The sequence below is a fragment of the Labrus mixtus genome, chromosome 8 (assembly GCF_963584025.1).
Source record: "Labrus mixtus chromosome 8, fLabMix1.1, whole genome shotgun sequence".
Lineage (NCBI taxonomy): Eukaryota > Metazoa > Chordata > Actinopteri > Labriformes > Labridae > Labrus > Labrus mixtus.
Window position 1 is genome coordinate 7,364,153 of NC_083619.1, and position 27,185 is coordinate 7,391,337.

Genomic DNA, 27,185 nt, shown 5'->3' on the forward strand with positions numbered 1-27,185 from the left:
GCGTCAGTTTTGGATATGAAAAGTCAAAGCTTCAATATGTTCTTTAAATGGTAGAATGCTGTGCTGGTAATATTGGTGATATGATTGTCAAATCTAAGGTCAGAATCCAAAATAATGCAGAATGTTATACAAGCCTTGATACCCTTCATAAAGAAACAACAAATACATTTTGAACATTAAGGGTTTAATTGATAAAAATGCACTGAGTACATTTGATATCCTTGAGTTGTTTTTTTCAGACTGGAGAGGAGCTGTTACACTGTGTACCAGAAGTTTTCCCTGTGATGAGTAAAGTGTAAAATTAATTAACTAATGTCCTACCTCACTTTTTGTGCTTTCAGAAGCTTGTAAATAAGTGTAGATGAACCTTGTGGCTGTCTTTGTGACACTGATGAAAAAGGATCTTGGACCAGCGTGTGTCCTTCATCCCTCACCGTCACGGTGGCTGCTTCTTTCCCGTCATCCCTCAGCAGGCGAATGTCATACAGTGAAATGTGAGCGGCGGCGTGGCACTGCAGACCTTGGCAGCTCTTCTGATAGCTGCTAAGTATGGAGCCAGTGAACACTGAGCAGTGCTGCTTTCCTCTACTGCACTCTAATGCTGATCAGTGACACAAATGGGCCGTAGACACCAACATAATCCATGTGTTCAGAGCGGTTTACAAGGAAGTCAATGGCTTTGTCGTTTACTCATGTACTATGTATACTGTTATAGGCAGGTATTAAACTTTTAAATACTAGCTTTGTTAAAGTAAAATCGTTCTTTTCCTGGGTCAATTTTAAATCCATTTAATTCCAATTCGATTTGAAAAGGTCCCATAAGACCAGGAAGAGAAATGTCTCCCTTTGTAAAGCACCGTAAAAGTCTTCAGAGGCATTAGCCTTGAAATAACTTGTCTTGCAAGAGTTTGTCTTGCATATTAATGTCATAATATCTCTTTATCCTTAACCCTTCGATATTGTATCATTGTGGAGGAAGATGTCTCCTGCCCTTGGACTAACGATGTAAATTAGCTCATATGGCTAACTCAGCTAAGTGTACACTGTCCCTGTCAAAATAAACAAAGAAACCCAACAATAATACCCTTGTCCCCTGGCTCCATCAATCCATATATTTTATACCTTAATTATGCCTTTGGCTCTTTCTCAGGGTCTCCCCCAGTTACCACCGCCGTCCTCTTTTATGCACGGCCTGCTCCGACCTCCAGTGTGGACAGCAGGAATGCGAGGACTACAAAGGAGAGATCCTTCCTGCATATTATGTACTCTTTTGTAAAGCGTCTCGAGATAACAACATGTTATGAATTGCCGTTATACAAATAAGGATTGATTGATTGATTGACATGCCTGGATTCCATTTTCTGTGATTCTTTGTGTTCTATGTGTGTACTTGTTTTCCTTCACTGCACTGCGGTCGTCTTCATTCTCCGTTTTAACTGTATGACAGCTGTGGTTTAGGAGGCAGAGTCGGTCCTTCAGTAATCAGAAGGTCGACTGTTCAATTTCTGGCTCCTCCAGTCTGCATGTCGAGCTGTCCTTGGGCAAGACACAGACCCCCAAATTGCTCTCAAAGGCACAGCCATGGCTGCGTGAAAGGGGTTACATAGTGATGGGTAGGGGGGCACTGTGCATCACAGTTTCTGTGATCGTTGTATAAATGTGTGTTTGACAGTGTGTTTGTGGCATGAATTATTTCCTAATTTTTGCTGCTGTTATGACTTTGTCATCGCTCTATATCCTTTAAGGTGTATAAATGTAACTCTATGGTGAACACACATAAATTACAATGCACTTATACTGTTCTGTACATGTGAAATGGCAATACATTCAAGTACGAGCACTTTGAGTGGTAGGAAGATTAGAGAGGCACTATGTAAGTATACAGTCGCTTTCCCTTTTATTACATCTCATTGTAAGACACTTGAAATAGACAGAAATGTTCATCCATGTTGGGCTGCCAGGCTGCTTTGAACGCAGAGAGATACAATGTTTAAAGCTTCACTTGTGCTCAAATGACTTCTGTTAAAAAGGACTGACTGACAGAGAATTATCTCCAAACTCTGCAGTGGCCCTAAACTCAACTGTTTTTTTTATTTTCATGTCTTTGAGCTCATTGTTTTAATTTTAAAGCCTTGCTCTTATCAGCCTTCCTTTCAGCAGCAGAAAGCAGCTGTTTTCACCAAAAAGCTCCGCAGAGCCCTCTACAATAGTCGGCAGGCAGAGCATCAGCAGCTTAAGAGCCTCTTTCCCTCTGGAGTTGAGAGACCAAACAAAGCCAAACTGAGATGAGTGGATTTATAATTAATAACATTGATATGTGTCCAGAAAAATACCTCCAAACCAATCCTACTGTTGTTCCATGTCGGCAGGATGTGTAGTAGGAAGCTGTTTCCTCTCACTTTCACCACACGGACTGAAAAAGTGATACCACGTATTGTATTTTTATGTGGGTTGAGCTGCCCTCGAGTCAAATCAATTAATGCAGCATTAAAAATCCCAACTCTACACTCCTCCATTCATTGTACCTGGATTAATTATTGAACAGTTCATCTTTTTGAGTTTCCAATGAGTTTCGAGTTTTACATACCAACGCCCAGATTACACGCTCACGACTCATTAGACGGTGAAAGTCTGCATATAGTGGAAACTCCCCTCAGGCAACACGAGTGGGTTGTGAAGCAGTAATGATATCCAGTATTTAAACATCATATGCACATCAATGCTTCATAATTTACTGTTCTATGATCATGCAAAAAAGTTTCTAAGTGTGCTCCACTGTAGCTCTGCACGTAAAAAACTGGAGCACCAAAGAAAGAACCGTCCCCGACAACATCGTGCCACGGCTGAGCTCCAGCTGTACGCATGGAAAAAAATGACTCATCATTAGCCTCTAAATGACCAACCATACTCTACCTCATATCAGCTTTTACACTCAGAGAAGGTGGAAATGAAGCTGTTGCAGTAATAAATTGCACAGTGCCAATGTTTCTACAGAAGCATGAAATAGATATTGATCCCGTTGGGCGCAGCATCTTTTCTCCAGCAGGGCAAATCATTTAACCTCTGATAATTATCCCACAAGGCTCCACTCAGATTTTCTTGGATTTTACGACAATCACTTCATCTTAAAAGTTAACTTTCTCGTGTTAAATGATAAATAGTTCTAATAGTGTGATCTAAATACAGCTACACTGTAAAAGAAATAGTTGTTTGTTAGTAAAAAGTTAGTCTTCCCTTTTCATACGGCTGCACAGGGAGAAGAACTTAGGACCTTCAAGCTGTGAGGCGACAGCGCTAACCACTGCTCCATGGAGCCACTTTGTGAAATGTCATATTATTATCATACTGTAAAACTTTTTTATAAAAGCTCATCAATTTAAGGCCCAGTCTCTTTTAATAGCAATGGTGTGGCTGCATGTTTTGACGTATAAAAGAAGGCTCCTTCACATTTAGTGTTGAAAGAGTTAGTGCACCACAAATGAGAAAAAGCTGCAAAACACAACAATGAAAGATACACTTCAACATCTGGCTATGAAACGATACACTTCAACATCTGGCTATGAAAAGATACACTTCAACATCTGGCTATGAATTACAGAAAAATGCTGGTATGTTCACCGGTGTGAGAAAGAAGGTGAAAGATCAGCTGGAGATTCATATGTGCTTCTTCAGAATGTGAGCACTTCTTCCCAGAGTCTCATGCATGACGATGATCTGGATGAAGACGAAAGACATTTAAACCTCTTTTGTCATTCCCTGTCTGTGTCTCATCCTCATGTTTCTCTCCCCTGTGTGTGTGTGTGTGTGTGTGTGTGTGTGTGTGTGTGTGTGTGTGTGTGTGTGTGTGTGTGTGTGTGAGTGTGTATGTGTGTGTATGAACCAACATACATCCTGTGTGTTGTGGGCGTGGCTTTCCCTTCACAGGCAGCGCCAGGTGAACCTCATCCCATGATCAAGACTCACACTATAAAGACTGGATTTCTCTCTACTCGACACCAGATGTGTGGAAGATTGTACTATCTTGGCTCCTCCGTTGATCAATGTTCCTCGTTGTGATAGCTTGTGTAGCTAACCCTCCTCGCCTCAGATCACCCTGCTTGCTTAACTACCTGCCTGCCTGTGTTTCTGCCTGCCGCTTGCTCTCCTGTGTACCCTTGCCTTGTGAGACGCCGTCTCAAACGGATCAAGCCCGCGTGGTGGACGCCACACGGCGATTCACTGAACACTGCCACAGTCACTCGTCACCTCACCTGCCATGTAGGATCCTAGGACACCCACTCCTCCCCTTTTGCACATCTGCTCATTAAATAACTATTTAACTCTGTCTACTTGTGTTCTGAGTCGTGCTTTTGGGTCCAGATTTAGTACTCTCCATAACAGTTGGAAGTATAAAAACTTTTTCTAAGACATTTTAACACTACAACATGGGTTTGAAACAAACAAAGACTTTATGATATGTAATGAGAGTCATCCACATGTTCATTCAATCCTGTTTAGATTAATGTAATTCTCTATATGTTGATGTTGATGATAGAATTGTAGAATTGATGTGGATCAGTCGTCCTTCCGTCGCTTGCAGCTTGTTCAGCTCACAGCTGCACGTCTTCTGACTGAAGAGACGACATGACCACATAATGCCAGTACTGGCCTCTCTCTCCACTGGCTTCCTGTCACCTTTAGGATCCACTTATCACTTGTTTTTAAAACTTGACATGGTTTGGCTCCGTCCTACTTATCCGAGCTGTTGCACCAGCAATGCTCCGGTTCAGAGCACTGCGGTCAACTTACCAGATGCTTATGGATGTTCCACCATGTCGGCTAAAAACCACGACGTGACAGAGCCTTTGCTGTGGCTGCTCCTAACGAGTGGAACGACCTGTGAACATCAGAACTGCTACATCCATTGAAACTTTTTAATCGCTTCATACTTAAGACACACATATTATATATATTAGTGTTGTTGTTTTTTAACCTCTACAGCACTTGGTTCAAGTGATTTTTTATTTTTTTTTATGTGCTATGGATATTTTTTTTGACTTGACTTGATTTTATAGTCTTTCCCAGCCTTGCTGTGCACAAGTCTTGTTTAAAAAATAAATAAAGTCCCGTCTCATCCTGAATAAAAGTGGAGTCATTAGACCTCGGTGAATAAATTCATTGATGTTTTAAAGTATTTAAATCTGGGTTGACTTTATTATAAGATATATCATTTAGACTCGTATTTTTAATTAGAATTGAATCGTTTGCATTAGTTGAGATGACAAAATATTGACAAACTGTTGAGCTTTAACCACAATTATACTAAACTTATAGTTTTACTGACAATTTTAAGTTACCATGACTTGTAGTTTTTACAGTATAAAGTTATTTGCATGAATATAAGAAGCACTGTGTTTTATGTGTTTTTCTGAATAATTATATCTTGTAATTTGGGTCTAATCATTTATTCTGCAGGACAGAATATTTAAAGAGATCCATAGCACTTTGTAGATGCAACATCTGTCAGCAGTGCACGGTCGTCAGCAAAGTGAATCATCTTTCTGCAGCAGAGAGGTTTCTTGAAATGTGCAAACAACACATTTGAGTGATTCATATATATTCATGGGCTTGTGAAACATACTGTAATCAGTAAGTTCAGTGTCAGGACTTACTTATCAAAGTCATGCTCGTAGGCTGAGAGAAATATCCGCAATGTCTCAACGTTTTAAAAGTTCAATATTTGTTTCACGGCTAATTGATTTGTTTTGTTCAATTGCTCTTCTCAGTCGAGTTAACAGATATCAACTTTACCTCATTCTCGTGCTTTTCTGTGTCTGAATAAAGAAGACTGTTGTGTATCCCTGTAATAACTCTTACTTTTGTCTTTCCCTTCAGCCCTTTTTTTTTTTACAAAGTCTATGTTTTATTCACTTCATTTCCACTTTGTGCATGGCAGTGTCGGCTTAAATGAGCTATAAGCTGGCAGATTTAAAATACATTTACTGATGTGTAAAGAAAAGTGCAAAATGATGCATTCATTTCTTGGTAAATATTTCAGTCATTTTTCGACTGTTTTAAAGGAAAGTAGTTAATGTGGTATGCACGCGAGGCCTCTGTCTAGGCTCAGTGCCCGTTTCTTATCGCTGAGCGTTTTCTGCAGAAGATTAGAACACAATGCTTCTCGACCCAGTTGGAGGACATTGCAGGAATGCTACTTCACGCTGGCACTGACATTTAAAATCACAATTCTCATTGTTGAGGGAGCTGAACCCTGACACAGCTCCATCAGTAAATGGTCAAAACAGTCTCTTTTCCTCTGGCATTTTCCATGAGTGCTGTAATAGAAAGCAGATATTCTGCTGCTATTAAAAGAATACAGATTAGACTTGAAGGCTAAAATGAACATTATTATTATATTTTTTAAGAAATCACAGCAAATTGTGATATTTTATAGTTTCATAATATTCATATTTCTGTACCACTTATGATGTTTCATCAAAAATTCCTGTCTTGTGTCTTTTGTGTCTCTAAGGCTGCTTCTCTCGAGTATGTGGGGGCCCTAGGCAAAAATCAATGGGGGGGCCCTCCAACCAGCGTTCATCACCATTATGTCTGCTAGTGTAGATGGATAATTCCCTAATTCTTTTGTCTACTTTCATTGACACACTTTGAATTTCACAGGAATAATGCATACAACGCTTAGCAAGGCAATGAGAGTGAGTGCTGTCAGATGGGGGCCCCCTTAGGGTGGTTTCCTACTGTCATTTCAAAATTTGCACATTTTGGGCCACTGCTTTGGTTTACGTTTGTGAGTCCTCAGGGCCCGCCCCCCTACTGGTCTGGGGCCCCAAACAGTTGCCGGCTATGCCTGTTGACAAGCAGCGCCTCTGCTGTTATTCAGTAATTCATTTATTATAATAATTATTACATAAAAGACATTGATGTTAGATATTTTAAATATGTGAGGGCACACACATTGTTTCACAGTTTTGTGTCCCTACACCTTTTTTTGTGAGTAGAAAAAAGAAAGTATGTGCTCAAATAATTTTATTGATTACTTTAAGAGAACAAATAGTGTCTGTTGTGGTAACAAAACGTCCTCTGAGAGAATTGGACAAAATCACATAGTCGCCCTTTGGTTTGTTGTACACAGTTTTAAATCCTTGGATTGAGCATGTTAGCCAAAACCATCTCTCTTTGTTGGAGACAAATTGAACATATTTGGATAAAAGGGTGAAGACAGAGGGAGCCAAGGTTTTAGCTTCTTTAATAATTCATGTTAAGATAATATTTGGATACATATTATGGCTGCAGAAAACAGGCTCCAACCCAAATGAGCAAAATGAAATTAACCAGGCAATCCTTTAAGTTTCTGACATCTTTTTATTGGAGGCGTCTCCTGCTGGCCCCCAAAAAGAACGCAGGTTAAAGGCTCTTCAGCGTTGGCTTTAATTCTTCAAGTGTCAGAGCAAACTGTTCTTCAACTATTTTTCAAGAATCTTCACCCTCATCTTTCTCTTTAAGTTGGATTGCTCCATTTGGTAACTCAATGGAAGTGAGGCTATGTCAGTTTGATTGCCACACTTTGTGCAAACCATAGACTGTAAATATGAATGGACGAAGCCTGAGTGACGTCAGCCATCTGTTCCTGCAGGGGGCTCTGGAGGCTCATCGGCAGCAGCCGCCATGCTGGAAATCTCGTCTCAGTCTAACTTTCAGTCAACCTAACGACAGGCTGAGAGCTGGAGCTGAGGCGCTTTTTAAGCGTCATGCAAACAGTCACATCACGCCCACCTGTCAATCATGTCATCTACGAGCCTAACTATGGATAACACGTATCGTACATAACATAAGAATGGAGCCTTTAAAAATTCATCCCTGGACAGTGTGTGCCCATGAAGATAATAACTAATCAGACCTATGTTGTACCAGGCTGTAAACATGTTAATTTATGCTGTAAAAACTGCTTTTTTCCTGTTGTGTGTATGTGACTTCCGGTTTCCTGGAGCCTGCCTCAAGTGGACACTTGACGAAATGCAGGATTTTACACACTACAATCATTTTTCAAGACCGGAGGTTGCCAACACACCCAAAAAGACTCTACTATATAATTACATTTTGACAAAGATCACTTACAAACTGTGGATCTGTTTTAGGGACATTCACTTCTCAGAAAAGGAAAATGACAACTTTCTAATAACCCTTAGTTTTAACATTTAAAGTCGCAGTAAGCAACATCAACATTTAAGTGGAAAAAACCTTCTGCCTCTCTCTCTCTGCTCCCCTGCTAAGCGCCACCCACCAAATGATTCACAAAACATGCAAGCCAACTGTAGTAACTGTAACTGTCTCTTCCTTCAGCTAGATATGTCAGACTCAGAGGACAGACACTCTGACAGCGAATCAAAACACATCCCAAAACATTTAAAAACTATATCAACAGGGGCGTGCTGCACAGCTGTTAAGCTCCCATCACCACCAGGTGACGGGCGTGAGCAGGGGAGAGAAAGAGAGAGAGAGTTTCCTACAGAGGTCACGTAACATTTTGATAATTCAAGTTTGTTCACAGTTGCTGTGTCAGTAGATGTGAGTAATCAAACCCTGATTGGTTGTTAAATTCAGACCAGATAATGATTGCTCTAAACAACAGAATACATGGGCGGACACTCATAGACACAAATCAGACACATTCATTTAAAGGAACAATTCAATATATTTTTGTTAGTGGCATATAATGAACAAAATGTTTTATTCTAACTAAAAATATATTGCCAAGAGAAGCTTTAATTTCTAAAGTTGTAATCATTGAGCTTACATAGGAATTAGCATGACAGCATGACAACGGCTCTATCTTATTTTTATAAAACTATCCAACGCTCTCTGTTCAAGAAGAAGACGTCAGATTTTTTATTCCCTTTTTTTCATCAAACCACTGCTCCCAAGGTCAGAAATGAACTTTCATGCTTCATATTATAATAATTATGACATTATAATACATCATGGTGACATTTTATGACATTTGGGTCCCTACTTATGCCTAATAGAAAGTATTACCCTTTACCCAGACCATATATATGATTTTTTTCCCAGCTTATATCTGAGTGGAAATTCAAACCATTTGTAAAAAAAAAAAAAAAAAAAACCTACCCCATCCATCTACAACGTAACAACCTAATAACAAGGTAATCTTTTATGTTAAAGATAAATTTGAGTATCGATGAGATTAAACCAATTCCTTAAATCAAAGGCTTAATATGTTGCTTGAAAGTCCATCATCCTGTTTTCATTTCAGTTATTTTTTGCAGTTTATTGGACATGAACATTTTCTTTCTAAGACAGGATGTTTTTTCTGTATACAATGAGTTTTTGTTTTTCAGTGTTTGGTCCTCACAAAAGAAGCTTTCGTCTGTCAAGAGACGCTCCCATTTACCCTTCGCTCTAACAAAGAGACATTTGAGATTTCTCTTTTTCTAACTATATGAAAGGATGTTTATTGTGTCCTTGCTGAGAGGTTCAAAACTCTGCAATGAGTATGCTCCTCATGAGCAGTTTGCACAAAATCAATCAATCAATTTGTAAAGTGCCAATTCAAAACAAATGTGTCGAGACACTTTTCAAAAAGAGCAGGTCTAAACCGTACTCTTTCTTATAATTTATTATTTTTATTATTATTATTTACAATATTGGGGGTGGGGGGGGGGCTCAAAGCAGCAGGCCATCACTACCAACGATCCAGAGGAAACTTCAATTTAAGGGAGCTCAGGGGCTCCAGGAAAGTATGTTGTTAGGAACTTAAATGGTACATGAAGAATAACAGAAAGTGACATTCAGCAATATGATGTAAATGCATAGAGAGAGAGAGCGAGAGAGAGTGAGAGAGAGCGAGAGAGAGGGGAGCTCAATGTGCCAGGTCCCCCAGCAGTCTAAGCCTTTAGCAGCTGAACTAGCACACCTCACATTCAGGACATTTTCCCATCCAGTCCTTTAACTCATGTTATGTTGCTCATGTGAAATAAAATCTGACTGCTATTGTTGAGAGGTACATGAAGTATTTCTACAGTAGCATTTTGATATGAAGTCTGGTTTGATGATTTGCATTTGACAGGGTACACAGAGGGGGTTTAGATCTGCAGGACCAGCCTATGCCCTCATTTCCAGCCTCGCCACGCTCTCTCAACGGGTGGGAGGCACTCTGGCAAGTCAGAGTGGCTCTTATGGTTCAACAGGATCTGGCAACCAGGTGCCATTTCATTTTATTTGTGTTTTGTTTTTAATCTGCCGTTACTATAGAAACACAAAGGGAAATTGTGCTTCTTTCTCCACGCAGCTTATGGTTTTGTGATGGAATATCTGAGCCAAAAAAAAGAATGAAATAATAAAAATGTGCTTTACAATAGGCCGAAAATAAATGCATATCAAACTCAAACAATACACATTATAATACTTGTGAATCGTATTTATAATATAACATTGGTTCCCCACCAGTCACAGTAATCTCCCTAAAATACAATACAAGTACAAGTATCTTTCAGGTAGCTTATAGTCATGGATATTAAGTGATTTTTTTCAGCCTAATTAAAAGGCATGCTAATCCTCCTGTTCACTTAGGTCTAGGTGAACAAAAATAGTTAAATATTTAATAGGGACCAGGCAGGCTTTTGCAACACTTGGCCTTCATAACAGTAGACACAGGGCTCAGAAAGAGTCCCCTGTCCCTCATCGTGGCACCTCCATGTTTCCAGCTGATGGCTCATTATCTGCTGCAGCTGCGCACAAGGTGAGCACAAACGTATCGATTGTTGTTGCCTTCAAATGGCAAGACTCAAGGGTGCAATTACAGAAATGTGATTTGTTTTTCATGTAGACATCAACAAGAAATTGATTTTTTTTTGTATTGGATGTAAAAAACCAAACAAACTCATACACATATAAACACAAAAGAGGAGAATCTTTAGATGTTGAAATCCTCTGAGCTCTGTGGTGACAAGCAACAGCCTCCAGCTTGTCCTCACTTTTTATTTTACTGAATGTCTGCCTGAGATGCTTGGACATGAAAATAAAACAATTTTGTGTATGAATGGACTCACGCACACACACATACACACGCGCACACACACCCACGCACACACACACACACACACACACACACGCAGTGAATAACAGAATAACATATTTCATACAGGGATGACCTCCATCTAGTGGCAGAACTGATCTCGCATGAAACGTATTTAGATTAATGACCTGAACAAAGAGACCGTGGTGAAAGTCAAATAGACTGAAGTGGCCTGCAGAGAACAGAATATCATCAGACTATAATGCAATACAATAAAATAGTAAATCAAACAGAATACAATAGAAAAGAGAATTCATTAAAAATTCTAATCAAATCAAACTGTATTCCAGACTCAATAGAATATGTATATACAGTATTTAAAAATGAAGAGCAATAACCTTAAAAAAGGCATCAGTATAAAAGTATTTAGAACTGGAACTGGTAACGTGCAGTGCAGTATCTGATGCTGTACGGGACCAAGATGATAATTTCGAGTCATTTCATGACATTTATGAGAGTATATGAGAACTCTTGCAGTTGCAAATGTTTCACTTGCACTGCCATAATTTAAGGAAGGACATTTAATTAGATAGTTCTTAGTGAAGTTACACCACATACGTTTTTGTATTTGTATTCTTGAAGTGGAGAGAAGAGATGGAACCGTTATAAAGAAGAGTTAAGTCCAAACATGAAGCCGTTTATTCCACGAGGCATGAAGATGAAGTTTAACTCTCACTGGCTTGTTTTCAGGGATTACTGTTTATGAGTTAAATTTGTTGATTAGAATCTTTAATATGTAAATGTGTATTTATTTGTTTATGGGTATGTTGATGTGTGCGTGTGTGTGTGTTTGTATGTACAGAGAGAGATTGTTAGGCATGATATACTGTATATCAGGGGTGGGCAACTGGCGGCCCGGGGCCGCATCAACCCTCAACGTGGCCCTCAGGTCAATTTTGACACATCAATTAATTGGAAAAATGAAGAAAACATGACAAAATCTGTCATGAAATCATGAAAACCAGAAATATGTCCATAATAATATTTGATCACTGGTATATGTTGAGTTAAATTTGAGACATAATTGACTGTAATTGTTTTTTGTATGCTACAATTTGGCCCTCTGGCAGTGAGAATTAAATGAATGTGGCCCTTGCTGTGAACGAAGTTGCCCATCCCTGCTGTATATAGTTTAAATATATTAGGGCTGTGTCAAACGATATTTTCTGTTCTTTTTAGACATGTTTCGTATTGTGTCAAACCCGACGTTCAATTTTTTTTGATGATTATTTGCTTTATTTGTTTTTCTGTTTTTGTCTGTTTGCTTGCATGTATATTAGGGCTGTGTCAAACGATATTTTCTGTTCTTTTTAGACATGTTTCGTATTGTGTCAAACCCGACGTTCAATTTTTTTTGATGATTATTTGCTTTATTTGTTTTTCTGTTTTTGTCTGTTTTACATTTTTGGAACAAAAAAAATCTAATCATTTCAAATAAAACCTTTAGGTCTCTCATCATTATGAAATACTTAGTCTCTGCATGCTTCAGGGTGCAATTTACAAAGGTGTACAATCAGCTCCAAACAGAGTCATCTGAACACAAACTACACCTGTGTGCAAGGATGTTTGTTAAAGGGTACATATTATGAAAATCCACTTTTACAGTGTTTTTGAACATATATTTGGGTAACCTGAGTGTCTTCCGACCCACAAAATATGAAATAAACTCATCCAGTCCTTTGTTTGTGGTCTGTATAAGTCTTACAACACAGAGAAAAGTGCTCAGTTTTTAATGTGCTCTCCTTGTGACATCACAGTGGGATTCTGGTAAAAAAAAAAAAATACCCTCCCAACCCCTGGTATCTCCACCCATGGACTCCATCCCCAGCCTAGAGCAAAACTTTTGCTCAAGTATGTCATTTTTATTCTCGCCAGCAAAGGAGTGATGTCTACCAGGAAAACTCAAGGGGGGGCTCATTGCATTTAAAGAGACACACACATCAAAACGGAGCGTTCTGAGAGAGCTGGTTTATACAGGGTCACAAACCTCCTCTGGTGCTTGATTCATGTTATATTTTGACCAAAGCACAGCACAGATGTTTCATTTAGACCACAGGGGACTGTTTGAAAAGGGGGATACTATGTCCTCTTTATTACTTATAATATTCATTAATTTATTTAAATAAAAGTTGTTACTTCTTTAAAATATGTAATATCTACAAAAACTTTGATGGTAGAGCAGACATACAGAAGAATCACCATGTCATCATTGTCATCATTGAGTACTCTCACATAAACAGGTTGTTATTTCAATATGTCCAAAAAATAATTTCACCGTCACTGGCATTTAAAGAAACTAAAACTGTTCAAAATATTTCCCACACAGACGGACTTGTATAACTGTAAATATTCCTGTTAATGAAAAGTCACTCATCCTCCTCTTATTGACAAAGTGTTTCATTATAAATGAGAATGACAGAGTAAAGGATTCACTTCTACCATGACATTTTAAATTAAATGATTTACAACAGGGAACTAGGAGAATAGGAGTTAGCAATTAAAAGTACACAAAAAAAAATAAACAGAAACTTTCATTATAACTGGATAGAACAGAGGAACAGTCCGTACGCACTCAGTCTGACTAATGATAGTGGTCTCTTCAAGAATATTGAGTTACTCTAAGGGCTGTAATTGACACTTAAGATTTGTTTAAAGGCAGAATGTGGCAAAATAGTATACCTGTTTCATTATGCTGTTAACCAGGTAAGTCCCATAGAGGTATGATTCATCACATCCTGCAACAACACTGCAGTTTCTAAACGTATATGCATAACTGCCAGGAAATTCAACAATAAATACAATTCATTTACAAATCTAACAGTAGTACAAAATAAAAAGTAAAAATATAACCAGAACATTTTTTTTAAACAAAGGTCATAAAGAGGAGTCTTTTAAGAGGACCCCTTTTCCACTTTTTCAAACAGTCCCCTGTGGTCTAAATGAAACATCTGTGCTGTGCTTTGGTCAAAATATAACATGAATCAAGCACCAGAGGAGGTTTGTGACCCTGTATAAACCAGCTCTCTCAGAACGCTCCGTTTTGGTGTGTGTGTCTCTTTAAATGAAATAAGCCCCCCTGAGTTTTCCCAGTAGACATCACTCCTTCGCCAGCGAGAATAAAAATGTCGGACCTTCGCAAAAGTTTTGCTCTAGGCTGGGGGTGGAGTCAATGGGTGGAGTCAATGGGTGGAGATACCAGGGGAGGGGAGGGTATTTTTTTTTTTTTTACCAGAATCCAACTTGTGACGTCAGAAGGAGAGCAAATTTGAAATGGAACATTATTCTCTGTATTGTAAGACTTATGCAGACCACAAACAAAGGACTGGATGGGTTTCTTTCACATATTGTGGGTAGGTAGACACTCAGGTTACCTAAATATATGTTCAAAAACAGTCCTTTTTTTATGCTGTTGGATGTTAGATTCTTCAACCTAAGCTGTCATGACTTACTCTTATTTGGTTAGTTTATTACTTGTTTTGGTATGCTGAGTACACACTACAAGATAATAAAGCCGATTTTGGGCTGATTCCCCCTTCCGACCAAAGTCAGCAAAGGCGCGATTATCTTGCCAGATTCTCCCATGGCGTGAGGTGTGTTAAGAGTGATTTTAATCTCCCTGATCTGCTTGGAAGACGATCGGGGCCGCCACAATTTGAAATCACAATATTAAACATGTTCAATATTTATGATAAGAAATTTGGTGTTGTGGGGAGAACACGAGGACAGACGCGCACAGACTCTGTGAATAATATTGTGGAACGGGACACTGGCAAACAGGGAAGCAAGTTGGTGGTTAGATGCTTGAAATAAGGTCTGTGGTTAACACAAGCATAAGAGATGTTCTTGTTGTGTTGTACGGCATTAAACACGTTAGTGAATTCCCCCACTTCTGAACAGAACTCATACACAGTCCAGGCGGGAGGTGATGAAGGCGTAAATGAGGGTCTCTGCCACGGGCTCGGGGAGTGAGCTGGAGTTGCTGATAATGACAAACGTTTGCCTGTTAGAGAGGTAGGAGTGGAACCAGGAGAGAGCTGTACCGGAGAGGCCGAAGTGTGCAGATAGGCGGTTGAGGAGAATGGTGTGGGAGACTGTGTCAAAAGCTGCAGAGAGGTCTATGAGGATGCTGATGTGGCCTGAGTCGGCAGCGCTAAGGAGGTCATTGGTAATGTTGATTAGGGTGGTTTCTGTGCTGTAGTGGGGTCTGGAACCAGACTGGAGCGGTTCATAGAGCTCATGGTTGGACATGTGCCTGTGGAGTTGGCAACTGCTCTTTCCAAGATTTTGCTGAGGAAAGGAAGGTTGGAGATCGGCCGAAAGTTGTTTGGGGTCCTCTGGGTTCAAACCTGGCTTTTTTAGGATGGGTGTGACTGAAGCTGTTTGAAAGCTGGAGGGGACTGTGCCAGATTCCAGGGAGGAGTTGATGATGTTGGCCATAGTGGAGCACAAGAGGGGTAGACTAGTCTTCACCAGGGCAGTGGGCATGGGGTCCAGAGAACTTGTGTAAGCCTTGGCCTTGGTGATGAGTTTATTTACCTGAAGGGCATCTACATGTGCAAAGGAGGGGAAGTAGCAATGAAGCAGATGTGGAGTGGTGGGAGCAGTGGCCGGTGGGGGTTGATGTATGTGAAGGGGAGGAGGCAGTTGACCGAAGTTGCTGGTGAATGGAGTCCATTTTGGCATGGAAAAAGTCCAGGAATCTGTTGCAGAGATCAGGGGCATCTGAAGGGTGAGGGGGGTCAACGGGCAGAGTAAGCGATTTATGGTTGAAAATAGCATTCTGGGTGGTTTTGCCAGTTGGCGATGAATGGCGATGGCGATTCCAGCTTGTCATTTTGTTTCCTGTCTATTCAGTGCATCTTTGAGGTGTATCAAAAATAATGGTGTATGGACAGGGATGTAATATCGAATAGAAGCCTATACCAAAGTTTCTTGCATTTGTAAGGGCTGTGTCCAGACTCTTTCGCCTGAGGTGGCCCAAATGGGGACTAATGCATGGGCATAAATAATATGTGTACTTGAATGAATAGCATATTTTCAATCTTTCTATCACTAATGATAATATTTACTTTAACTCCTAAAATTACAGTTTTGCAGAAATGTTAACGCAGAGAAAGCTTAACAGCCTGTCGTAACACAACCCATCTAATTTTAAGTCTTTAATTTTAAGTTCCACTTGAAAAAATGAATAGCCAGTCATAGTTAAGGAATTTAGGGTGGCCAACAAGGGCGGGGGTAGGGTCGGGGGCTGCCCACCATGGACATTCTCCTGTTGTTAGGCTTCAAACAAATTATGTAAATAAAATATACCTGTAAAATCAGTAAACATGATTTCCTTTTGCAGTGATTTCCTTGATCATTTCTGAAAAGGCCTGAAAAATCTGTAAGATGTGTGAAAATGAAACAACCTCATTTATTTGTATCTCTCACTATCTCACCAGGTCTGTGATCTTGTGAATCTTCTCTTCAAATGGATATGTTCCAGAAATATTATGGGGAATATCATTTCAACTATGTTTGATTTATCGGCCCTACCAGTATTCTCTCTGTTTTATTGATCCATAAAAGCCTGCACCATTACATCATTCCGTTTACATATCCATTTTGTTCAGTGTGCTTTTGTCACTTAGTAAAAGTATACATTGCAAACCACTACGACCAAGTGTAGCTGTTGTTGGCTCTGGGGGAAAACCTCTGTGGTGGTATAACTTGATGCATATGTCTTAAAATTAATGCTACAGGGCTATTATAAAGAAAAAATTACATTAAAATAAAACTGAATCGTATTGTGTGCACCGTCAGCCAAATGGCTTTTTCCTCCAGTGACTGTAAGACAAAGTGTTCCAGGCTGGAGTTGGCTCCACAGCTTTTTTGGCCATCTCATTAGCTTGTTCAATTTACAATTCTAACACATCGTTTGAGGTTCGGTACAAGAACAGACAGTCCAAGCATGAAATGTAGAGCTGTTTCTTTCTCTGAGAGTTAATTTCGGAACTCCTTCTAATGGTTTCTGCCTTCATTTACTTACTTCTCTCTGAAGAATAAATACATCTCAGAGTAATGTCCATGCTGTCTGGATGTGCTTCCTAGTTTTCTGTCAAACAGAATGAATCCATGCTTAAGTGTGTTAATTAGCTGCTTCATTATCTAGTTATGAAATAAACACTGCAGCCTAGCTCTCCTTACTAAGACAAAATCTGAAAATATATCTTCATCACTCCCGTGGGTTTTTTCATGGAGGCAAGATTTGACATATTACTCTCATTTTACATTCACATTGACATATTTCTCTGCAGCTGGAGACAACACAACAATTAGGAGCAGAAAGCAATCACCAAACACTTATTCAAACCCATCTTTAAAGGAAGAATGTGCGACATTTTACACATAAATATAACAGAAATCGAGTATATCCTATGAAAATATGTCTCTGAGTTATGACTGCATTATCTATAATGAGTGAGAAGCACGTGTCCCCCTGGATGTGTTGTCAGACCGTGTTTATGTCCTGTTTACATGGATGGGACGGCTGACTCCTAACCTTGCTTATGAAAGCTGTTTTAGTCAAGGACTAGAGAAAAGAAGAACAACATACTGCTTATCTGGATGTGTCATAAGAGTTTTTAGATCACGGTGATTCTGTGTCAATTTATGTTCAATGTGAAGCTACGTGCTAACTAAAGTGTGCTAACATTAGCGCGCTAACACAACAATGCAAGACACAGGCAGCAACTCGAGTAAAAGGACAAAATAGTCCATCAATCGCTCCTAATATCTCTTAATTATGGTGAGTTCCATTTCATCAATCAATCAATCTTTATTTGTAAAGCACTTGGCCTTGGTGACGAGTTTATTTACCTGAAGGGCATCCACATGTGCAAAGGAGGGGAAGTAGCAATGAAGCAGATGTGGAGTGAAGGGAGCAGTGGCCGGTGGGGGTTGATGTATGTGAAGGGGAGGGGGCAGTTGACCGAAGTTGCTGGTAAATGGAGTCCATTTTGGCATGGAAAAAGTCCAGGAATCTGTTGCAGAGATCAGGGGCATCTGAAGGGTGAGGGGGGTCAACGGGCGGAGTAAGCGATTTATGGTTGAAAATAGCATTCTGGGTGGTTTTGCCAGTTGGCGATAAATGGCGATGGCGATGCTAACTTCCAGCTTGTCATTTTTGATGAGTCTGTCATGTGAATGTGAGGGGAGGAGGAGTGGAGGTGTGCCGCTGGAGGAGAGCGGAGGCTTCAATATGGCGGAGGTGATGCCAAACAGCAGTTTGTTTTGGTTTACTGAGTTCATCTGTCATTGTCCCCCAAACACTCACAAAGACAAAAGAAAGTCTATAAAATATTTTAATATTTTAAACTTTGGACATCTTATTTATTGAATTAGCACATCTGGTTTAAATAGATCATCAAAAAAAAAAAGGTTCATGACGTCATGTTTGAACTTTCCATCAGCTCTTCAGACCTGATTATTCTATCCAAAATGTCATGGATTTGGTTGAGTTGTACTTTGAAAATGTTGTTTCTGGTCACAGTTAGTACATGAGAAACAAAGACATTATGCTAACCGCCCAGCATCAAACAGCACAAGGTCAGAGCAAGCAACTGTACGGCAGCCCTGAAGGTCAAAACACCGCAAAATGCTTTATTTTTTTTAACAGATCACAACATTTTACAAATACAACTTTGAAAAAAACATTTCACAAAAACACACCTCAGCATTTCCCAATTATTATTTGTTTTCTTTCAGAGTAAAACTTTAAACTAAATAGTGAACAGAGCGCAGTTTTTGGATGGATTACTGTCCGACTGCTTTTACTTTTGTGCACGTCCAGTCACTATGTGACGCATTTGAAAAACAAGGTCCTTTACATGCAAACATAATTGAAGCTTCCTCTACAACGGGAATCAAACTGCAAGAGTTATCCGATCTCTTCTGTTGTCTAAAATATCACACCTTTTTTGACCATTTTTCTCATTTAGTTCTCATTTGTGGAACGTTGTGTTTAGTGAAAATGTGTTTTCAAATATTACTTTAGGAGGGGAAAAAAATCAATCAAATGTTGCTGAATTTTTTTTTTTTAGATGCTGGTTTGTTTCAAGTTTGTGTAAATGTTTATTTAGTAACATGTTGTTTTGTGACAAATGTTTTATTTCCCGACAGTGTTTTCTGTGGAGTATTTGTTTTTTTGACCTGCTGGGCCACCGTACAACTAGACAGTAGTCACATTGGAGCATTTAGAGGTTTAAGAGACGGAGAGTTTTCCTCAGGAGTTGGTGGATACCAAAACAGAGCTGAAAAAGTCTTTATTATTTAGACACTAATAAAGCTTCAAGTATGCTAATATAACTCTCTGAAGTGGGATGGATCAAAAACATGATAAGTCATGTGGGTTTGCTTTTTTCTGATGCCCTCAGTTGGTAAAAAAGTCTGTTTTTACATCGTATCAACTTAAGGTTCATAATGTACAGTATATAATATATACAGTATATATATAGACCTGTAATTGAAGTGTTGCCATTTTTCTTTTCTTAAATGAATAATATGTATAGAGAGATCATAATTGAAATCTGAATTTATTTTAAAACATAAACTTTGAATGAAACATTCACCCTGTCGTGTAACTGTAAACCCCACCCGTTTACTCAAATCCCCAAATGCCTTCATCCAACAGTCTGTGGAGTCATTCACGGGGCTCATTCTTACAAATGAAAGACTACATGGTTTCAATTTTGGCAAATAAAAGTAACAGCTCTCTGTTACAATCTCCAGCCTGTTCCAGTTGTGTAATGAAAGCAGAAAATAAACATTATAATTGTTTTCAATGTGTTGGTATACGATATAAAATGCACTGGATATTGAGTCATGCATATATGGATTTATTGTCACTTTCGGAGTGTCATCAAACACTGCACTGACGGAGCTCAGTACAGAAAGGCGTCATCCCTCTTATCATCCCTGTTTAGGAAAACGACTGTGGTGTCCTGCTGGTCGCTTACATCCTGTGGATATTTCTGTAGGAGAGACAAAAGAAAATAAAGCCTGATAAGCACAAAGTCACATCCTTGATTACAGTCTTATTTATAAAACGTTTAATGGAATACTGGAAGAAGGTCTTAGTATGAACTTACATTTGACTTTGATTTGTTGTCCTTGTTTTGTGTGGGGGCAGATCCTTGCTCTATAAATTGATATTTAGGATCTGTAAGCCATAAATAATGACGCATATTTCTCACTCAAATATGTCAATGTGTGTACATGATATATTTCACAAACCTTTGAAGGAGGTCACTGATAACATTCTGTCGAGATTCAATATTTAAAATTGAAAGTGATGAGAGGATTCCTTACTGTGCACTTTCCATAACTTCCTCCCAAATATGGCTACTCCGAGGAGGAGGACTATAGCAGAGCACATCAGCCAAGACTCCAAGTGGTGACTGTAACACAGTGACAAACATGTGGTGTGAACAGAGAGCTCAGTCGCATACTGCAACTGCACTGACACACTGACATGAGAGCTGAGATGATGACAGCAAGACAGACAGTTGGGTCAATATCTGTATTAGACTGATCTTCATAGGGGACATTGTGACATTATTACATAAGGATAAACATGTAAAAGACTCTGGAAACTTAGCCTGAGACAGTGAAAATGCATAAAGGATATCAAAATTGAGACTATAATTAAGCATCCACAAAAATCTGGGGAATAAACACTCAGAATGGGTCTGAAAATCCATTTCTTATGTTTGGCTGATCCCTCTTGATTGGCATTTTTCTACCGGCACCCTAAACTCTATGTTTAGTGATCTGGTTGAGGTTCAGAGGAGGAAAAGAACCCCTTCAATCATTACAGTAACTTACTATGTACTTTACTCCTAATATCATAGTTAGGAGTTAGCATAGACATGCTACGTACGTTTAGATGCACCTTTTCTTCTCCTTGCTATGAATGCATGCTTGCTGATGGCTCTGGAGTGTTAATTTGTGCTGTGTTGTTATCTTGGGCAAAAGTCAGATGTTAACATGCAGGAGGGATTACTCTTGACACAAATTTAAATTCAATTTTACTTTACTGATGAGTGCACTACTATAGCAAACCTAAACATAACCATATATATGTAAGCACCTTTGCACTCTCAATTGCACTGTACATATTTGCATCTTTAGGCTTTTACAAAGCAGATCTATGTTTCAATGCTCGTGTTCCCTTTGTCTATTCTTGACGCTCTTCGTTGAGATTAAAACCAGAGTCTCCATTAAGCAGGTGCTGATTGTAAAATTGCAACACTGACATTCATGCAGCCTGAAAGATGGTCAAATTTAGAGCAGACATACTTTTCAAGTCTAAACCAGAGCTAGCAAGCAATCAAAACAAGAAAGACTGTCCAACCAACTGGGACTAGAAACTCTGGCCACTCACGCAGTTTTCAACAGCAAGGTGAAACAATAATGCTATGATTATTTAAACACGGCTGACATCCTGCAGAACATGGGGTTTATGAACAGTTATAGTAGCAGTAGATCATTTTTATTTTAGAGCTGATGTTCCTCCGCCACTGAAAAATGTATCAACAACAGTTGCACTGAACTCCCACAGCTGAAAAACAGATAGTAGAAGTTGAACCTAAACACCTGCAACAGTCAATAACGGCCTACAGGCAGTTAATACTAGAAGTAAACAGACACATAGACATAAGGCTTTTCCTATAAGGTCAACTGCTGAATTAATCATCATGGTAAATATCAGGCCAGCTATCCGGAAGATAAACATAAACTTAAATGACAATTTTGGATAGAAAGTAGTATTTAACACTGAGTACTTACAGGATCCTTTCTTTTATAGTTAGAAAGCATTAGTGGATTAGTGTTTCCAGACACTTTCAAGGCATCCCATCAAGCATGAAGGGTGTGTTACCGGACTGGTTCTGGGAACTCTTATGTGTACATTTAGTTACAAATATGGACTAAGGGCCTTAAGAGGAGTTTTTCCTTTAATTAAGGGCTTACAATCACTATTCTTACCAAGCTTTAGAAGAGCAGATTAACATTGTATAACCAAAAAACATGCTTTCCATATCTCCTGAGCAGCTGCTTCACTCTCACCTACGAGTGGACTCCTTGCTCATGGGTTTGGCAGGCATGTAGGCATTACACTTAGTTGGCGCAGGTGTGGATGTCACAGGCAGCACTGCAGAAGAAAAAGACATTTAACATGCATCTGAAAAATGATGTTACAAGAACAAACAAAGTAGTGTTTGCAGCAGCGCCCACAGAGTTCATAGCGTCAATAATCTTGATAAGTGCCTCGTAAATGATCAATACCGTGTACACTTTTGAGAGCTAAAAGAGCTCCTGCCATCTGTCACAAACACATATTGATCTCTAAGTCGCACTTGGCTACCTCTCAATACAGCTGAATGATGTGGGCAAAAGGGCAAAATGTGGCCTCTTTTCACCTACAATGCCTGGATTAACTAGTGCTGCATAGCAGTCTGGAGCTTGAATTGGCATGTCAGGTCACCATCTAATCAAGTCTGCAAAGGCCTCCTTTTCACACTTGCCTGAAAAGACTTTTGAAAGATGTTTCCATGAATAAAATGCCAGTGAACACTGAGTTTGAGATCAATGCAAGCTTTACAAGGCTCATGGGTAAGGATAATAAAAAAATAAGTATTTTTTTGAAGTTGCAGTGATCAGTGTTTTTGAATGAACTCTACAATGATACTGTAACATCAAAAGTTGTGCCTGAAATCATTCAGTCATTTCAAACTTTGTATTCGCTATCTGGAAAGTTTTATCTAAGGACAATATTGACCATGTTCACACAGGGCAAAGTTTGCTCCTTGCTTTGGCTGGGAGGCTAAAATGCTGCTATAATGTCATATTGCTGTATTCAAGACAGTAAGTTGCATAAATTCTGGGTATCTGAATAGTCATTGACATTTAAACATTTGTCCTTTGATCATCTCTTCAAGGGAATTCTGGCCTTAATTCAAGGTAAAGAAACATATTTGATACTGTTTAGTAGTGTTACATGATGTAAATTCATTTCATGTTGCTTTATTTAAAGAATGAATATCTTTGGATTTCAACCAGGCCTAGTCTTTTACGTTGCTTATTCATTTGAAAGTATGGAGAAATGACAACATTTGTCAGAGTCGTTCCATTGATATGATTGATACTAAGCAGTATGACATCATGACAGCTATTGAGTTTCCCACCTTGACAGTAACGGCAACCTGTAAATAAACTAAATAAAGAGCTTATTGAAACTTAAAACAACAACATCGTGTAGCCACTCAAACCATCCATCCATCCAACCAACCAACCAACCAACCAACCAACAGTTTAAAGCAAAATGGCATATAAAGCTGGGTTTGACCTTTGTTGCACACTACTTTTCTTTTTCTCAATGAAAAGAAAATGTGGGAAAATTTGACTTCCTTTTATAGAGAATTTAAACTTTCCCTCTAAGCACTACCAAAAGATCAAACTCACTTTGAAAGGATATTGTAAATAGTAAGTAAGTAATTTCAGAGAAAAGCCAAAGTGTTTTGCGGTTACCTACAACTCTATTGAGTATTTAGTGTCTTTGACTGTGGCGGCTGGTCAAAAGAGTGCGCTAGGTAGCTGCCCAACCACTCCCCACACGGAGAACGACAGATGTTAACTGAAAATGATATTTTTGAAATCGTTTTAAATGTAGGCTATACATAAGCACAATTTTAAAGGGGCCAGGTAAATATTATGCAGGAATTGAGTAAAATGTACTATCTGCAATAAGAATGGCTTCCATTGACTCTCGTTATAAGCTGCACATGCTCATTGCTCCTCTTTAATATAAGAGATAGGATCTTTGATGGCTGCAGAAAAGAAGTTAGCAGGAGAGAGATACGTCCCATGACTGGGGACATAAAGAGTGAGTCATGCAGTGTCATGTTATAAGAGCATAGACTGTTTATTGAAATAGATCAGAGTAGCAGACCAGACTAGCATGAGTTAGCAGTTTTATAGATTTGTCGCCACAGAGTTTAGGGAATATATGACTGTAAGTAACAGTGCATATGGGGTTGTCTGTTAAGAATGTTAAGTAAAACAGGTAGTTTCCTAAGTAAAAATGTTAGATATGCTAATTCTGTTAGCCAGTTAAAAGCATTTTCCAGAATGTGCAAGCAACAAGTTAAAGAACAGAGATATACATCCTGGTCTATCAGTGAAAATTGTGCCCACCCTGGAGAACAATGCACTGGCCTTTGAGCTATTTGTTTTAATTTTTTCAAAAAAATGCTCGTTAGGTTAATTGGTGACTCTAAAATTCCCCGTAAGTGTGAATGTAAGTGTGGCTGGTTGTCTGTCTCTATATGTCAGCCCTGTGATTGACTGGTGAACAGTCCAGGGTGAAAAGGTAAAGATAATGGATGGATGGATGGAACTTAATTGTTCAAGTTATTTTACAAACTCTTTGCCAGAGCCACCAATAGACAAAGTTAGCTAATGATTGATCGCAGCACCAGTAGCTAATGATGTTGGTATTGTATCATGAAATGGTTGAGACCAAAACAAAGCTACAAGGTAAACAGACTTCTATTCACCATGTGTCCAGAGACTATCTAAATAAACTTTCAGTGAAACTTGTTAGATTTGATTGAAGCTGAGGTATCTAAGGATGTTTTCACACCTGTTTTTTGTTTGCTCTGGTCCCAATCGGAATGAACAGTTGGTCTGCCTTCAGATGTGTCAGTGCATGCGTAGCTAGCTAATCCAGCAAGTAAAATGGCGGAGAGGGTGGCTTTTACTTGGAAATATTCCCATTATTTTCACTTTTGTAATAAGTAAACTTAAGAGCTGTAAGAGATGCTTTGTAATGACGGTAGAGTTGATACATTCAAAGGCAGCCTTACAGTCGCCTATGTGCTACCTTTCTTAAATGAACACAAATAGTGCAATACTTCCTACAGTCATTGTTGGATTGAGGTTGGTTAATATTCTTATGATGAACAAACCACACTAGAGTCTGAAAAAAAGCAGACAGAGACCCACAAAGTCAAGAAAAGAAAAAAACTTGTGACAAATAGGAACAGCTCATGCATAACTTTTTTTGATTACCATTCAGTGAAAGAAATTGATCAGAAAGGATAATATGGTCATACTTATTCAACTTATAAGGGATCTTTGTCAACTTACTATCTTTGGGTCGAGGTGTTACCAGCACTCGCACGGAAATCTTGTGCTTTCCTGCAGAGCAAGTGTACCAGCCGGCATCTCTCAGCTGCAGCGTCTTTAGGGTTACAGAGTAAGTCCTAGTTCTGTCATCAATGATGGCCACTGAAGCATCTTCGTAGCTCGCTCCAGAATCTGTCAGCAGACAGGAGCTCCAGTCTCCACTCCGACACCACTTCTTTCTGCTTTCTCTGTTGGCAACCAATCACAGGGGAGTCAGAGGAGGCTGACTGTCCATCAGAGTTTTGCTTGAATTGAAGATTTCACACAAAGAACTATTTTTCTCAGGTTCACTCATGCTTTATAAATGTTGGATTTTACGAGTGAGGATTCCGCCTGGCCTGGTGGTAAATAAAACTGTTATGATTGTTAGACTAAAAATGGGAAAATGCATTACCTGTATCTCTCACTGTAGAGGCATTCAACTGTGACACTTCCCCCCTCTTCCCCAGTCACTTGGGTGTTCACCACAGACATACCTGCAGGAAATGATTGGACCTGTTTTCAGAGTTTGCATAGGAAATGTTCAGATTTTGTTGGTTTCTTCATTGCGTCAATAAAGGTTTAAGAGTTCAAATCACTCACCATCAATGACCCTGATGTTTGAGAAAGTGACAACATCAGCACTCCATATACTGCCTATCTCCACACCACATATGTACCATCCAGTGTCCCCTATATTCACGTTTTTCATGGTCACAGTGAATACCAGTTGGTCCATGTCGTCAGAAATGCTCGTTTTATCCTTGGCTGCATTGGATGCAAGGAGGTAATCTGTTCGGGCTAAGCTGGTGCAGAACTCCCTCGTCGCCCCCCGACACCAATATTTCACATAGTGTTCATACTGGGGCTCGTAGTGACACGGTATGACAACAGTTTGGCCCTCCAGGACTGAATACTGTCCCTCTGTGGTAACCCCGCACAGGATGGCTGAGGGAAAGTGAAGATGACTTCATGTTGAAAACAGTAATGGTTTCAGTTTCATTTCCTTACAAAACACTCTCCCTACTTCCCAGCCTGCTCATTCCAAAATTGGATTATCCCTCTATTAAACAGATCTGGGGTAGAAAAATGTAGCAGGCCTTTGGAGAACAGAAAAATAAACATCAAACCAACTCTTGCCAATGGGGCAAAGAGTACAGAGGCTTAAAAGATTATTTTTAACACAATAGCCCTCTGCGGCTCCCAGACAAAAGGGCGGCTATTACAACCTTTCAAATCTGTCTATTACAAATAATTAATACATAAAACATATCAATAAATTAATAATGAGAAGTGAAACATAATAAAAGTCTTACACTGTAGCATGACTGTTTACAATAAAGTGAGGGGTGCAAAATACATATTAGTCATCTGAACAATCTGTTCTTTCATAAATAAAAGTCTTACTGAATAACTTTTGTAATCCTATGACCTCAGTATGTGCTCAGTTATTACCTGGGATCCATATTACCAGGCTCAGGGCACGTATGTAGAGCTTCAGCATGTTTCACCATCTGTTAGAGATATTCCAAGTGAATCCACTCCCTTCTGTTAATGGGCTCCAGTTTCCGCAATGAAAGTTTTTCTCTTGGTCATGTGACTATAAATTGGATTCAGATTTTTGAGATTTTAACCATGAAGGTGCTGGCTGGATTTTATGAGTAAGTAATGATTTAAATACAAATCTAACAAGTGGAAATCATTGTGGCATCCTTGTAAAATACTGAATCATATTTTTTTGGCGACTTTAGATGACCCTTGTTTTTCTTAGGTTCAGAATTACATTTACTAAAAGCTAATGCAGGTTCATGAAAACTTATATAAATCACAGATTGTTTTCTGTAAAGTTACCCATTTGCTAATGTCTGGTATAGTCTTTGAACTAAAC

At 39.1% G+C, this 27,185-nt stretch overlaps 1 protein-coding gene across 3 annotated transcripts; it reads right to left on the reverse strand.

Annotated features, from left to right (window-relative positions):
• Positions 1 to 18,421: 18,421 nt before the first annotated feature.
• Positions 18,422 to 26,896, reverse strand: pigr (polymeric immunoglobulin receptor). 3 transcript variants are annotated; one of them, XM_061043995.1, is made up of 8 exons: positions 26,753 to 26,896; positions 25,901 to 26,245; positions 25,713 to 25,794; positions 25,280 to 25,506; positions 22,199 to 22,283; positions 20,441 to 20,529; positions 20,221 to 20,270; positions 18,422 to 20,103 (listed from the first exon to the last, which is right to left on the reverse strand). In XM_061043995.1, the coding sequence occupies exons 1-8, from the start codon at positions 26,799 to 26,801 to the stop codon at positions 20,014 to 20,016; spliced, it is 1,017 nt and encodes a 338-aa protein (XP_060899978.1). In that variant the 5' UTR covers positions 26,802 to 26,896; the 3' UTR covers positions 18,422 to 20,013. The 3 variants fall into 3 exon arrangements, 2 of the variants coding, with proteins under 2 accessions (XP_060899978.1, XP_060899977.1); XM_061043994.1 differs by having other exon boundaries at positions 20,221 to 20,291; XR_009673989.1 differs by having other exon boundaries at positions 19,953 to 20,103; positions 20,366 to 20,529.
• Between the last annotated feature and the right edge of the window lie 289 nt (positions 26,897 to 27,185).